This window comes from Hemicordylus capensis, chromosome 2 (genome assembly GCF_027244095.1).
Source record: "Hemicordylus capensis ecotype Gifberg chromosome 2, rHemCap1.1.pri, whole genome shotgun sequence".
Lineage (NCBI taxonomy): Eukaryota > Metazoa > Chordata > Lepidosauria > Squamata > Cordylidae > Hemicordylus > Hemicordylus capensis.
In genome coordinates, this window is record NC_069658.1 from 424,447,726 (window position 1) to 424,464,182 (window position 16,457).

The 16,457-nt window shown below is 46.1% G+C and overlaps 1 protein-coding gene across 1 annotated transcript in view; it reads left to right on the forward strand.

Annotated features, from left to right (window-relative positions):
• Nucleotides 1–994: 994 nt before the first annotated feature.
• The window catches only part of ACVRL1 (activin A receptor like type 1), a 45,768-nt gene continuing 30,305 nt past the window's right edge, over nucleotides 995–16,457 (forward strand). The window contains 3 exon segments of the mRNA XM_053298121.1: nucleotides 995–1,011; nucleotides 8,859–8,931; nucleotides 10,292–10,516. Of these exon segments, the coding sequence (XP_053154096.1) occupies nucleotides 8,865–8,931; nucleotides 10,292–10,516 (292 nt within the window). The 5' untranslated portion in view covers nucleotides 995–1,011; nucleotides 8,859–8,864.

The window sequence follows — 16,457 nt, forward strand, 5'->3', positions numbered from 1 at the left end:
GTCCAATGCAACCTCCCTCCACCCTCTCTCTGTCAGGTCCATTAATGTACTTATTTATCCATTTTCAAATTTATGGCTTTTGCCTCAAGGCAGCTTACAATAACAAAATGCAACAAAATATAATAAATACTATTCAACAAGCAAGTTAAAAGAGCAAAATAGCAGATAAAAATATGACATATGAAACCAGCAGATAAATGGCCATTAAAAGATCTCAGATACCACTAAAAGCCTAAGACTTTGCCTGGTGCCTGAAGCAGAATAGAATTGGCACCAAGTACGTCTGGGGAGGAAGTGCCGTAGTTGGTAGCAGAGGTGGCCCAAGAACAGCTCCCATCTGAGGCAAGGAGCAATTTGCCACCTTCCCTACCCATGCTTCAGAGCTGCCACCCACCCACCCCCCACCCCAACACATACACACACACACTATAGCCCTCCAAGGGGCTGGAGCACACAGATGCTTCCCTTCTTGCCTCCCCTCCCGAATGCGCTCTGCCCCATCTCTCAGTCAGTTGCTCATGGTCACAGTGGCGGCTACATGCACCCAGCTTCACCCCCTTGGGGTCCACTGCTGTCACCACCCGGCTGCTCCAGCAGCTGTTGCTTCGTTCGCTTGCTCTCTGGCTGCCACTGGCACTCCAGAACAGCGCTGCACTTGTCTGCTTCTTCATCTCCCTAGTAGGGAGCCGTGGAAAGGGGAGAGGCACCAGCAGCAGCAGAGCAGCTGCAGGTAGTAGGTAGGGTGATGCCTTGGCAGGAGGATGGGGTGCTTACATTTGCCGCCTGCAGTGCACGCACACCTGAGGTCATCACCTCAGTTCACCTTATGAACAAGGTACCTCCTGTTTTATAACCGCTTCCCTTATAAACAACTCCATTTTCTCCTCCTCCATTCCCTCCCTTTTCTTTTCTGACCCACTCCCCACACTCTCTACGGGATCCCCACTGGGACAAACTTCCAAACAACAAAACACAAAAGATCCCATCAGATAGAATACAACTGCACCCCTGGTAGGTGAGTTCAGACAACAGATGTCACCTCCGTTTCTCCTTCCTGCCCCCTCTCCTTTCTTCCTCAGCTCTGTCACTGTCTCTGACATCAATATCATGGTTTATTTTAACCACAGCGCTGTGGGTTGCCTGAACCCAGAGCTGCGGATTCACTGTGGTTGAGAAACTAGACCATTAAACCAGCATTTGAAATCAGAATGAAACACGGATTATTTGGCCATCTGAACCTACTCAGTTTGGGTGCCACCACAGAAAACGGCTTTTTCTCAAATTGCCACCTTCCTTTGAAGATCTGAACTGATTGACAAGTTGTGTGTCTGAGGTGCTGCACTCCTCCAGTCAGAGGTTTTAATCACAGAGGCCTCCACTCCAGGGCAACTGTGTGCCTGGATCTTCAACCAAGAGGTGAATTCTCTTATAACCCAGTTATAGGAGGAGGGTAGTGGCATCTCATGAGTACGAGACTCTGGAACCTGGGCTGAGTGACATGGCTCCCAATACCATGTTTCCCTCACGACCCAAGTGTGCATGTGGAGGGAGGGCTTTTGCAGGGGAGACTAAGCAGTCAGCAGAGGAGTGCTTAACCCTTTCCTGGCCACTTATTCCCTGCAATCCCCCCTGGCTGTTTTTGTTTGTTTTTGCTGCCCACCCCGGCTCTGAGAAGAAGAAGCCCTGCTGCAGCCTGGCTATAGGGGGAAAAAAATGACCTGGGAGGGCATTTGGAGGGGAGAATCAGTAGTAGCATGTGGGGGGGGGGGATAAACACTCTTTCTCACCCACCAATCCTATGCAACATCCTGCCTCTCCAGCCCTGTATTTGCATGGACTGATAGATGTTTGCCAGTGCCAGCATAACACGTAGTTCCACCCCTGATATGTATGCAGTACGTATGCGATGTGCCCCATGGCAGTAAGAAAAACCTGGCCACTTGTGAGGCCCGTTTTACAGGGTGATCGTAAGGATGATTGAGTCTGGGTAACTTGGTCAGAAAAAAAATGAATGGCCTTGACCTGTTAAATTAGTGGAGGAAAGTCAGATGGACGATTCTGCAGAGAAAGATGTAGCACACATGTCATGCTGGTTCCCTGCAAACAGGGATTGGCAAGTCAGAAGGGAAAGGAAGGGGAGGATTTTGCACTGGAGAAGAGGATGTGCCTGCCTGCTTCTGATGCTGGTGCCTGCTTTGGAGGGATCCTGCATTCTAAATGTACTGAACTATGATATCAGTGTTTCTGTCTGATCTCACTGTTTATGGGCCAAGCTTGTCTGAAGTCCAGACTGTATACGCCCCCTCTCCCATTAGCAACAACAAAGCAAACAGTTTCTGGGGAGTTTGTGACCCTACGAAGTTTGTGATCCTGATGGCTGGAGCCATGCTGCTTCTGTCTTGCTCTGATAGTTATTTGCAAGCTTTTGACTCTTGGTCTGTGCATGTCTCCATTTCCCCTCATCAAGGGCAGAATCTAAACAATCTTGATTCCTGTGCAGGCTGCAACGCCCTGCCTACATGCTGGAATTTCTGAATAGCAGGAAGCTGAGAGACGGCTTGTTTGTGCTAGGTTGTGGTAGGAATCTGTGGACGACGCAGGACAAAATAGTCCTGGACTCCCAGGACCCAGCATTTGCACTTTTAACAAGTGGAAAGTTGCCAGAATTGGAGAGAGAATGGGTGAGGTCAAGACTCCACTTGGTTTAGCTTGGCAGGAGTTTCTGTTTCATGAGGAAATAAACAAACAAGCAAATTTTAAAAACCCAGGCCTGTCTCCTCAGTTGGAGCAGCTGGGACATTTTTGGATTCCTGCAGAAAGTATTTTTATATCACTGATAAGCCTGCTACAACCCCACCCCCGCCCCAAGTCTCTGAAATCAACAGCTGGCCTCAATTAATGGAGATAGAGGGGACAAGCTGGAATAAAGCCAAAGCCACAACAACAGTGCAGGATAAATTCAGCACCCTTGGAGGCCAGATCCTGCCAATGAGCAAAACGGGAAATCTACCTTTCCTAAAAGAACATTTCAAAAGAAATTGAACTGAAAATCAATTTGCAAACAAACTCAGAATACTTCTTATATTATCAGCATGGCCATTAGTCAGGTTTAATGACCATCCCTCTGGTGCACCATCCCCAGAGGCATCTTAGTATGTGAAGTGAACAGAAGCTAACCACTTTAGGGGAGAGACTGTAGCTCAGTGGTACAGCACTTGCTCTCCTGCAAAAGGGTCCAGGTTCATTCCCTGGCATCTCCCGATAGGGCTGAGAAAAATCCCAGAAAGAGCTCAGCTGTAGATGAGTGGTAAAGCACCTTCTTTGCATACAGAATGTAGGGTGTGCACAGAACTGGTTTCTGCTGTTCAGTTCGAATTTGAATTGAATTCAAACCAGACTGCAGATTTTGTAAGATTGTGGGCCCTTTGGGGACAGGGGACCATCTTATTTATGTCTTATTTATATTTCTATGTAAACCGCTTTGAGAATTTTGTTGAAGAGAGGTATATAAATATTTGTTGTAGTAGTAGTACTAGTAGTTCAAGAACTGGTTTGATCAAACAGGCCACTGGTTCAGTTCAAATTGAACCAAATTCAAGCTTGTTCGGACCAGTTCACCCATAGAGAATAATGAGGGGAATGAAACAGCCCATTATTTGCCATGGGTAGTGCCTAGGGACACAAAAGTGGGTTTAGGTGGCAGGGCATGATGGGTGCTACCTGCCACCCAACCCGCAAGGCAATTGGGTGATTTTAAATGATTTTTTTTTCCTGAGTCAGTAGGTCAACCCAAAGTTAGCCCTAACATAACCTCTCTGCCTGCCCGGTACAGGGAGAGCACCACTCGCCTATTGAAAGTGATGCACGAGGGGATCCATGTACAGTTTTTATGTTTGTATTTTATATATTTTAAATCAGATTTGTTGTCATATTTTTAGCTTAATACTTTTAACTGTCAGTTTTCTATTATCTATATACTTATTTCTCTTAGCTGGCATGCCTGTCCTTAGGAACTTGGTGGCGGAACTCTCACGTTGCGAGAGTTCCGGCCAGGCTTGGGCGAGCCGCGAGAGTTCAGGGGAAACAAAAAATGGTGGTGGCTGGCCGGCGCAAAACAGCCAGAGGAGGTGGCAGTGGGACGGTCTGGCCTGGCCAGGCTGTCCTGGGTGAGGAGGAGGCGGCAGCCAGCCGGCCGCTGGAAGGCGAAGGCAGCGGGACGGCCTGGCCTGGCTGTCCTGATAAAGGAGGAGGAAGCGGCCTCGGCTGGCTGCTGGGAGGCGGTGGCGGGGTGGCCTGGCCTGGCCAGGCCGTCCTGAGCAAGGAGGCAGCGGCAGGGGTAAGGAGGCAGCGGCGGCCTCGGCTGGCTGCTCGGCTGCCGGATGAGGAGGCGGCGGCAGCCACTCGGTCTGGCCGATGAAGGGGCAGCCTGTCACTGTGTCAAGAGTGGGGAGAGGGAGGGGGAAAGAGAGTGTGGGACAGGATGTGGGGGGGAACAGCCGGCCCCAAAGAGCGCACAGGTGCTCTGTGCGGGTCGGCTAGTTATTATTATTTTTGTAAGCTGCCTTGGGGTTGTTTTTAATGAAAGGCGGTATATAAATTTAAGAATAAATAAAAATAAATAAAAAATAAATCTTGTCATTGGGTGCAAGCAGTTGGAGCATATGGTGGAAGTTGCCATTCTCCACAATCTGTCATGGCTGGTCATCCAGAGCCATCATCTTTCCAATGGCCTGGGTAATGAGGCGTGACTCTGGGCGACCAGACCACTTGCCCACCGACTGCACCCACTGCATGACTGGAAACGGTCCCTCCTTGAGAGCAGGAGACAAGAGCACGTGCCTTGCCACCACTAGTCGAGAACACACCAGGTAGCCTAGTGCTACCAGCAGGAACAAGTGCTGCCAGCTGGATGATGCCATTTGAGGTGCCTCTCTATTGATGACTTCCCAAGATGCTTGGTGTCCTTGCCCCTGCTGACCCGTGCCCTGCAGTAGGTGCAGACAGCATGTGTAGGCTTACCATGGCAGCGCTCAAAGTGGTCCCACACAGTGCTACTGCTGCCAGTCTTGGACCATTTTAGTGGAGGTGGTATTACTGGACCTACTGATCCCTGCTGGGGGCCACGGCCACCACCTCTCTCCATCTGGGGCTGAGGTCCAGGTGCAACAGGAATGACTTCCTCCTGCTCCTCCTCAATCTTCTACTGGGAGGGGGTCCGGGTTGCACTGAGAAGGGGGATTAGTGGGGAGGAGGATGGAGAGAGTGATCTGGCTGCTGGGCTAGCAGCTGACAACACCTTCTCCTCTGCTCTCACCAAGGGAACCACCTCAGCCACCACAAGCGTTTGCGCAGGTGGCACCGGATAGGTGATCCTGTGCACAATGGCCTCTAGGGGATTCAGCAGTAAGGTGATCCAACAGCAGAGCAGAAGTTCAGCAAAAGCAAGTCAGTGACAGCAAGCCAAGCCAAGGCAAGGTGTTGTGAACCAAGCCTGATTTGTATACTAGATATGCTCCAGAGCTAGCATATGAAATTAGGCTGGTTTCACTAGTGTCACAAAATGACCAGTTCTTTATACGGTGACCATGTATAGTCTGGGCACGAAGGTAGAAAGAACACCCAAAACACTGCTAAATGATTAAATGGGCTTTATTATAGAAAGTTGCTCATCAGGATAAAATTAAAACAGGTCATCCAAATTGAACATGTTTCTGATTCAAGGTGTAGTGCAATGTGCCTAGCTATCATATGTGTGTGCAATCAATAATTACAGCTGTCTAATAAATCCTACTAAAACATTTAGAGAGAAACAGAGAGAGAAGAAGACAAGCGAAGGCTTAGGGAAGGGGTGGCAGTGATTAGTAGGGAGGAGGGAAGTGGGGCAGCAGGCTGGGTTGTGCGTTGAATAGGCATCTCACCAGGTTTATAAAGAAGTCTTCAAAGGATTTGTTCATTGCTGGGGCTTGAGAGTGATGCAGGCTTCAGCTGGAAAAAGGCTAGTGCTGGATTTCACAGCAGAGTTTGCCCTTGATTCTTTGCCCCGCGGCAAGAATCACTGAGCAGCCTCTTGTCTGCAGGTTCTAAGTCTCTGCTAGCTGCACAGCTAGACAGCAGCACTTGGGATACGCACATGAGCACAGATCTGCTGGTTAGGCAAAGCTTGCTGATTTGCCATGTCCAGAGACCCATTTTTATAGTAGCTGGCTTCTACAGACCTGCACTAGGAGTTCTTTCAAGATAGCAGTCTCAGTCCTGGATCTCCAAAGTGTCAGTCGCTCTAATCATAAAACTTCCTTCTCATGACAAAACTGTTTCTTTGTTAGACCAGTTCATAGCAGCATCCTCTGCATGCTGTCTTTTTGTTGTCATGAAGCCATTTGCTCCTTTTGTTCTCCAAACTTATGCATTTCTTAAGTTGTTGGTCTGTCTTTGCCTAAGAGGCAAGCTCCTGGTGCCTCTTGCTCCAAAGAGTGTTAAAAGGTTGAAAAAAGGGGGGTTCTTTAAGAAGGAAGAAGCTAAGCTATATGTGTGAGACAGCAATTAAATTACTTCTTGTGTACATCTACTTCGTGTGTAATTCTAAAAACAGCCAGAGGATATAGACAATGCTTCTAGTTCTACGTTGCAAATATCTCCTCAGAAAAAGACAGGATTATCCCCTTTGGACAAAGCAGAGCAAGAGGAAATGTGAGCTCAGCTCCCAGCTTCCCCCAAATACATTACCTGAAAGCAAGTTCAGGCACATTTTAGGAGTTTAATAATTTTACTCCATTTGAATTCCTGTTGCAAGGAGTTCAGTAGTACTGGCAAAGATCAGAACTCAACCTGGCCCGCTGGGCTATGAGTTCTTATTCAACATGAATGAGCTGGGTACCAACATATCCAAATTGCTAGTGTGTGTAAATCTTCCTGCTATGCATCAGTAAAGGCATTCCACAGTAATAGTATTTGGATTCGTGTGAGACAAGAAACCAAGCCTGGCCATTGTGTCTCTCGATCACCCATTTCACAAACATTGAGAAACAATGCTGGATTGCCCCTTCCTTCACAAAGCAATTACCATCTGTCCCAGAGAAAATTCATGAGATCTGGGTGTCATGTACTGGTCAGTTCATCTGAGTTCAGGCATTAATTTATTCCTTAATAAAATGGAATCAGACACAGGCCTGGATTCTACATAATTCTGGATTGGTAACCCTGGGTTTAATATTGGAGCCAGGGTGTCCACAACAAAGGCAAGGCAGCTCTCTCTCTTTCTCCAGAATCGAGAGGCAGAGTGAAGCCAGGCAGGCACACCTGGCTTTAAATACACTTTGAAACTCCCTCCTTTTTGCTCCCCCTTCCCTTGTCCCTCCCCCCCCCCACGAGCCAATGGAGGCAGAGTTGCCTTAACAATACTCTGATTTGAATGATAACAAGCCAACCAGGAGAAAGGAAATCACTAGCCAATCAGAAGACAGTGGCAGAAGCCCAATCAGCAAGGGAGAAAACTGTAAATACACCAGACAAAATGGCAGCTGCCAATGCTGTTTGAACTACTGAACCGGTTCAAACTGGTTTGATTCAAACTGGGCTTGGTTTGGTTCAAACTCAGACCGGCTCCTTCTTTGGGGGAGCCAGTTCAAGTTCAAACCAGTTGAACTGGACTGGTTTGAGTAGAACCTGGTTCAAATTGAACCAGTTCCACAAATCCCTAGTGGAATGTCCCAGGTTCAGTCCCTGGCATCTGCAGGTAGATCTGGGAAAGATCACTGTATGAAGCTCTAGAGAGCTATTGCCAATCAGTGCAAGCCAAGGGGTTCCTAACCTCTTTAAACAAGTGTACCCCTTCTGTTGCTAACCTTCAGCTCAGGTACCCCAAAGAGGTGTGTGTGTGTGTGTGTGTGTGTGTGTGTGTGTGTGTGTGTGTGTGTGTGATGCATGCACACAAAGACAAGCTACTGCAGTCACTGGCTTACATCCAGACTACTAAGTACTCCCCTTGAAATGGATAGAACAAGTAAAGTGCTCCCATTGATTTCAGTAAGACTGCTTATATGAGTAACTCAATCTGGATGAAAACCAGTAACTGGAGTAGCCCAGCTCATAACTGTAACATTTAAATATGTGTTTGTATACACATATTTATATACATAAAAACACATATTTGAGTATTATAGTTAGGAAGACAGGCTACTCCAGTCACTGGATCACATCCAGATTAAGTCATAATTATTGAAATTAATTTAAATGGAAGTACTCAGTGCTAGTTTTCTAAAGCCTATCAGTCAGGTTGAAGGGAGGAATATACTAGCTTCAGCACTTAGCCAGCCAATCAGAAACAGAAGAGGAGAGTCTTCAACTGCCTCCCTCTTCGCTCCCTTTCTGCAGCAGACATGTCTGCTTCAAGCTGGTGATTCCCAGATGGGAATCAAATAGTGTGGCTGTTTACGGAGGCAGGAGGGCTCTGAATACCCCCTGGGAGCCCTTCAAGTACCCCTAGGGACACTAGTACTCCTTGTTGGGAAACCCTGGTGTGGGTAATACTGAGCTAGACGGTCTAGTAGGCTGACAACGTAAAGCAAGGTTGCTCAACTTTGGCCTTGTTGCTGTTTTGGGACTACAGCTCCCATAATCCCCAACCACAATGACCAATAGTTAGGGTTATGGGTGTAGTAGGTGACCATCTGCAAGAAGGCTGAAATCGAGCAGCCCTGAAGTAGAGGGTATCTTCATTATGTTCCTTTGAAAAGTCCACACCCAACTTATTTAAAAAAACATGATTGAGATTTATATATAAGAATATTAATCGTGCTATCGCAGTGTATGAAAAATGCTTCTTTGAATCCTTTTTATTCATGAATTCTGTTTTTCTACAGAGAAAAATGGCACAGGGAGCTATCGTGGGCCTTTCCTTGGCTATCCTGAGTCTCCCAAGATACATCATAGCCGGTAAGAAAAGCTGAGAGCAAACTGGAAGCAGAAGCAGCATAGAATTAAGCTGTTTGGATCTGCAGAAGTTAGCAAATGATAATGTTCACTTTTATGCTGTGAAAAGCATCACTCACTTCATAGGATCAGGAAAAGAGTGTGGAATCACTGGAAGAACCTCAGATGCATATCCTGAATCGAGTAGTCCAAGAGCTTGTAGGAAAGGCCTACGTGGACACTCTCATCTCTAAATTGTTTGATATGATCCAGGGTTAGGCTGGGTAACAAAGAGCAGGAGCTGAAATTAGGGACATATATCCCTCCCTGCCTTTTTCCCCAGCCAATACTTGAAATCTGATTGGCTGACTATTGGAGCATGGCTGTACCATTTCTAATCTCTCTTGCTTTGGGTGCTCAGGGTTGCTTTTACTTTCTCTCCTGTTAATTTCCCCCCAGTTTCTGCCCTAAAATAACAACCTTTTATTAAGTATTAGTAATGAGCCTACTAGGAATTATGGGTAAGGCTGGGATGGATTTATTGGACATGATGGAGCTCATGGGGGCACTCTGGTTCTCTTTCCCCTTCTCCATCATCAGTGGCTTGAAGGAAAGGATGCCTGGTGCTAAAGCAATAAGAAATCTCTCCCTCCCTTCCTGCAGCCCTTCATTCCTGGTTGAGACAGGGGGGGAGAGAGAGTTTTAGATAGACTAGATAGATAGACTAGACAGATCAGAGAGAGAGAGAACAGTCCTCCTCCCTTTCCCCTTCCTTTCTGCCGGCTGCTCACAGCTGTCTTGCCTAGTTTGTTATTTGCAAGGAGGAGGGCGCAATTTTCAGCACCCAGTTGCCTTGCTTGCACTGTGGTTTCAAGCAGTATCTGTTGAATCCTCACAGCCTGATTATGACAAAGACCTGCCCCACAGAGCTGCAGGGACTGGTTCCCTGCAGTGTCCTCATCTAGTACTAGAAGCAATTTAGCAACTCCAGCTCTGGCTGCGTACACACACCAGAAGTTCAGCATAAATAGAAGTGGAAGCTTCAGAGTGCTGTGTGTGAGTGTGAGTGTGTGTGACATTTGCATCCTGTCTTTTCTCTGGGGAACTCAAGCAGGTCTATGTTAAGATTCCTGATGGTCTTCCAGCCAAGTGCCAACCAGACAGAGACCTGCTTACTTTAATCATGGCTGAAGTTCCTGGGCCCATTTTATATATGCCACCTTCCTTGTCAGGACCTTCTTGCAACAGCACAGCAGTTTCTGCTTCCCTGAAAACTTAGCCACTAACATAGGCATCTGGCATTGTCTGGTTAGTTTAGGAGGCAGGAGAACAAAGAATTAAGCATCAGTGGAATGTTTTAATTTTGTCCTTTGTATCCCCACAGCTAATCTGACCTGTGTTTGTGAGCAGCCAGACTGCGAAAGCAGCAATTGCACAGGGGAAGTGTGTTTTGAAAGCAAACATCTGGAAGAAGGGGTCCTTGTTCACAAGAAAGGATGCTTAAGGGATCCCAAGAGCGTGTACTGCAAGGGCTCTGACACGGATACCTATGGCATAAGGTGCTGCTGGGCCGACATGTGTAATGCGAATTTCACCATTCAGTTGCCAGGTATGCTACTGCAGGCATTGTGCCCAAGGAGAGAGAAAAGAGGTGATGATGCCTCCCATAGTCCCCCCCCACCTTTTCTGACTTTTGGCCCCTAAACAAAATATTGTTATACCACCAATACAGCTGCCTCTTTTCTTCCTCACACAGACTTGGACTTGGATAGAATGGGATCTCATTTGTTGTTGATGGGACTGCTAATGGGGCTTTTTGTTTGGGAGCAATCTCTTGGGCCTACTCTTATCCTGGAAATAATGTCTAGACTATGACTGGGTCTAAGCGTTCAACAGAATGAAGCAGGCATAGAGGGAACCAAACAACGGCACGGGTTCTGCCGCCACCGTGGGCCCCCCAGCCCCGCCCCCTGCATCTGACACATGACACAGGGCGCATTTAGCCACGCCCCATGCATAATACGTCAGACACAGGAGGCGTGGTTTCTCTCAGGGCCACGCAGCCCCGTTTGGGAGTGAAATTGGCCGGCACTGCATTTGTATCGTGGCCGGAGCGACTCTCCCTGCCTTTTAAAGGCAACTCGCTAATCCAACTCAGAGGCCAGGGAAAGCTTGGGCTAGGCCTGTAGATGGTACAGTGGACTGCACCATCTCAGAATGCAGGTATGTCACATTTTTAAATGCTCGCCTGAATGAAGAACATCTTACTGGCTGTTTTAATTGTTTTAGAACTATGAGTTCTGGTCTCAGAGTTTGCTTTAATGGTCACTTTGTAAACCACTTTGAAGACTCCAGTCAGTTGAGTGATACATAAATACAATGAATAAATACATAATCAATCCTTTAGACTAGCAGAGCAGAAAGAGGGCTAGGCTATTTGTGTGGAATGAAAGAACATTCAAAGAGGAATCTCCTACGTGCAGTCTTAGTCATACAGCCTATTCTACCACCTCATTCCATGCACATGTACATCAGGCCATGCCTAAAACTGCGTGACTCGTATGTCCCAAGTGGGATTTGTAGCTGCCCCCCAAAAGCCATCGCCTGTAAAGTTCTCACAACACACAGGTCGGTCCAGAGACCCAGATTTTTCAGATGAATTGGCTGCTTGGAGAATCACTGAAATAAATGGAGTTAACAAGCTTGAAACACAGACTTTCAGAATAAATATGGCAGTACAGAATACAGTGGCTGATACCCTGACTAATGAAATGCTTTGTGCAACAGTGCTGAGTCCAGACTAAGGCTGCAGCCATGCACACCAGGCAGAGAGGGAAGATGATCTCCTTTTCCTTCCATAGTTGCCTGTGCCACCCAAAAATATATCCCACAGGTGGAAGGAAGAGGAGATCACACCCTGCCCCGGAGGCAGCTCCTCATTTGGGGGAGAGGGGGTATTGCCCCTCCCACTCCTTGCTAGCCCCATATTCTTGTCAGCCCCATATTCTCTCACCAAACATACCATCTCTTCTTCTCTGTACTACGTGTATGTCCCTCTTGCTTTAATGTTGTTTTTGCATTTTCACTGCTTGCCAGTAGATGGCACTGCCTCTTGGTCTTTTTTCTAAATTCCTTTGTAAAGCCATTTCCTCCCTCTTACGGTGCTCAGTGGGATCAGTTGCCCCCAAATGAAGTAATTACCATACTTAGTCACTACTCAAATGGCATATTTAGAGCCTCAGCACCAATCAGGATGTGCCTTTCTTTTCTTTTCCCCCCAGAGGGTGGGTAGGGGCTAGTCTAGCCCCTAACCAATCAGAAGTCAGAATAGCTTACAAGCACCTATTTGGACCAATATCCAGCAAACAAAGCTAGCCCAGTAATCGGAATTCTTAAGGTCCTTCTGCGCAGGCTGAGCAGGCTCTCTAGAGATTTGTATGCCTATGTAAAATGAGAGCACTCAGTCTGCAAGCAAGTGGAGTTCAGAACAGGTAGGAGTCCTGGCTACTTTTCTCCAGAGGGAAGCCAGCCCTTTTCTCCTCACTCAGTACCCCAGCCAAGCCCTTAGGAGGCACTGGATTTCTCTAGCATTTGTGAGGAGCTCTTTTCTTTTTCTTTTTAAAAATGCCATGAGCAAATATTGGCAAAATTCAGAGATCTAGAGAATATGGGGGAAATGGTGGACTGGCACTCTTCTGGGTAGTTACTTTACTGACAAACAAACAAGCAAGCATCCTCCCGACTTTAAGCAAAGCCTCGTGCTAGCTCCTTTATCTTTCTCTTACTCTCTCAGCTCTCTTGAGGGTTAAAGAGAGAGAGGAGGTTATAGCTTCCAAATAAAACAAAGCATTTTAACTAAAATTACTTAATGGACAACTTCAAACTTATCCTAATTGAAACGTGTGTCTAATTATTATTATTATTTTACGAATTCTGTGATTGTTGCCTTCTCTTTGTGGGCAACCTAACAGGCACACCTGGGAAACCAGGCCAGTCCAAAATAATCAAGTAGCTCCCACACTCTATAGCAGTGTTTCTCAACCACCGGTCCCTGGACCGCTGCCGGTCCCCGAAGGCTTGAGTGCCGGTCCCTGACTGGGAGTCAACCCCCCCCCACCCCCAACTGAAATCAAGGCACTCACTTCCTCAATTTTGCACATGGCACGGAAGAGGAAGAGTATCACGGAGGCATGGGACCCTTCTTGTGCCTTGCCTCCATGTGCTGCTGAGATCTTCCTACAGCTATCTTATTCCCTATCTTTACAGCTTCAGACTGTATGCAGTGCGGGGGCATGGAGGAAAAAGTATGGCAGTGGGTGCCACTTGAAGGGCTGCTGGTTCTTGCATGCTCATTATTTGCAGCCAAAGGTTGGTTGATTGAAACCCAGCTGCCTGTTGTGGTCAAGGCGCCTTGAGAGGGAACGCTGTTTCCCTTTTGCATCAGTGGGGCTTGCTTGTATGTTGTTTTCATTGGCCCCATGTAGCTTTTGAATTTTTCTAATGGCCCAACATACCCTCTCCACTGAGTAATCAGAAGCACCTCCACCCCCACCCCGCACATACTGAAGACATACTGGAGACAAATTTGTTCACCCAGGCTTTTAGATTCAGGGGTTCTCAACCTTGGGTACCCAGACGTTGGTGGACTTCTACTCCCATAATCCCCAGCCATAATGGCCAAATGCCATTGTTGTTGGGGGTTATGGGAGTTTAACTGAGGGACCCAAGGTTAAGAACCCCTAATATTCCATGTTTGCAAAAGATTCCAAATTTAATTATTTTAATGCTTATATTATTTTCATTCTAAACTGCCCAGAGATGCATGTTTGGGGCAGTATAGAAGTCTGATAGATAGATAGATAGACTTGAAACCAACCCCTTTACTAACTGCTGGTCCGGGAAACTGCGCATGAAGAATGTAGCGGTCCTTGAAACTCTGCACGAAGAATTTAGCGGTCCTTGACTCCAAAAAGTTTGAGAAACACTGCTCTATAGTCCTTATGCCAGTTTTTGTTTGCTGTTAGTTGGTTATTTTGTGTTTTACATTTTTTTGTGGTTGTTGAATAGAAGTAGTGTTGAAATGAGAAATCCTCAGCATGAGTTCTTTGGGCAGGTTTGTGATTTATATGGCTTAATTTTTCAAATCTGATAAAGTATTCTCTCAAGTAAATGTTGCATAAAATTATACAGTTTATTCCAAGGAAAGCCTTAATGGACTCACTGGGGCTTATTCCCAAGTAACTGCTGTGTGCATAGGATTGCAGCCCAAGGACATATCCCAGAAATGTTTTATGTTGTGAGAAAGGGAGAAATAAGGCTTGCTTTTCTTTTTAAAGGCATGTATGTCCATATGTGTGAGAAGAAAGAAAGCTAGTAGGCTCTGTGTGTTGCCAAACACATTGTGGTCTTTTCAAGCAGTATGTAAGCAGATGCTACCTGCAAATAGGCGCTCAAGATTAAAACCTCCCACCACCCACAAGTTGATCTTCTTAGTCTAGTTCTGCATGCCATGGGGTGAGGGGGAAAGGGCTAAGATTGCAAGGAGAGGGAGAAATGGAGGCAATGCATGGGGACTTTAGCAAGAGAGAGGGCATTTCTACTTTCCACACTGACACCTACAATTAACCATTCTAAAGGCAGGATTCCTTTATTCACAGCCAACCAAAGGGTGAACTTAGCACTAAATTAGCACTAAATAGCCAACTGCCGAGTGCTGGTGTGTGAATGATGAAGATTTTGGTTGAGACAAGTAAACAGCTGTACAGATGGAGAAAGCTATGGGCTGGTGTCTCACTGAGAGTTCAGTGATGCACCAGCCCATAGGAGAGTTCAGAGGAAGGCAGCCATTATTAGATAAGAATTATTTTTTGTTAACAAGAGGAGACAGTTTCAACAAGAAGTACAGGCAGGAAGCAGGTAAGGACTCTGCCTCTAACTAGGATCACTATTAGCAAATGCTAGTGCCACCTCCTGGCAGCATACTGTATGTTACAACAACATTGAAACACATCTCCCCCCACCCACCACCTTTCTTGAACCAACAACTATTATATTATATATATAATATAATATAAGTAACAGCACATCTGAACAATTGGCAATTCGTAAGTCTATTACTCATCTTGAAACCTCAAGGTTCCTGGATAATTCAATTGGAATGAGTAGTGAGCCGAATACTAGAATCATTATTTTTGGTGGCTGGTTCTGGCACAGTCTCTATAAAGGAATTTGGGGTTGCAGGTGCTGTTTCCACATTGGAAGGTTGTTTTTTCTAAAGTATGACAAGGAGATGTCTGCAATTTATGTTAAATAAATAAAGCCAGCATGGTGTAGTGGTTAGAGTGCTGGACTAGGACCAGGGAGACCCGAGTTCAAATCCCCATTCAGCCATGATACTTGCTGGATGACTCTGGGCCAGTCACTTCTCTCAGCCTAACCTACTTCACAGGGTTGTTTTGAGGAGAAACTTAAGTATATAGTACACCGCTCTGGGCTCCGTGGAGGAAGAGCGGGATATAAAATGTAGATAACAAAATAATAATAACAATAATAATAATCAAAAGCATTCATTTATATTTATAGAAAAAGCAATGAGCAATCAATGGCGAGACACTTGGACAGGTTAGCATTAGAAGAGGCATTTTCCAAGGGGACTCACTATCCCCTCTGTTGTTTGTAATCGCCATGTCCCCACTTTCACAAATACTAAACAAAACAGGCCTCGGATACCAGACATCTAAAACATCAAGTAAAATCAACCATCTGCTGTATATGGACGATCTGAAGTTGTATGGAAATTCCCAGTCAGATATTGAATCACTGCTAAACACTGTCCGTATATTCAGTAGCGATATAGCAATGGAGTTTGGACTAGACAAGTGTGCTGCATTAATAATGAACACAGGAAAAATAACAAAAACAGAAGGAATAGAACTGCCCAATGGAAGGAACATCAAGAACCTGGAAGAGAAAGAACATTACAAATACTTGGGCATTCTCCAGGCTGATAACATTGCACACACTGAAGTTAAAAGACAAATTGGAAGTGAATACATCAGGAGAGTTAGAAAAATCCTCAAGTCCAAACTCAATGGTGGGAACACCATACAAGCCATAAACACCTGGGCTATACCTGTTATCAGATACACTGCAGGAATAATAGACTGGACCCAGGCAGAGCTAGAGACGCTAGATCGTAAGACCAGAAAAATAATGACCATCCATCATGCTCTGCACCCCTGCAGTAATGTAGATAGGCTATACCTCCCTCGCAGCTCAGGTGGAAGAGGAATGCTGAAAGTGCATCAAACAGTAGAGGAGGAGAAAAGAGGCCTTGAAGAATATATCAAGGACAGTGAAGAAGATGCACTTCAAATGGTCAATAACGAGAAACTATTCAACACCAATGAAACAAAGCAGGCCTACAAGAAAGAACAAGTCAAGAACCAAGCAGAAAAATGGAAAAATAAGCCCCTGCATGGTCAATATTTACACAATATACGAGGAAAATCAGACATCACCAAGACCTGGCAATGGCTTAAGAATGGCAA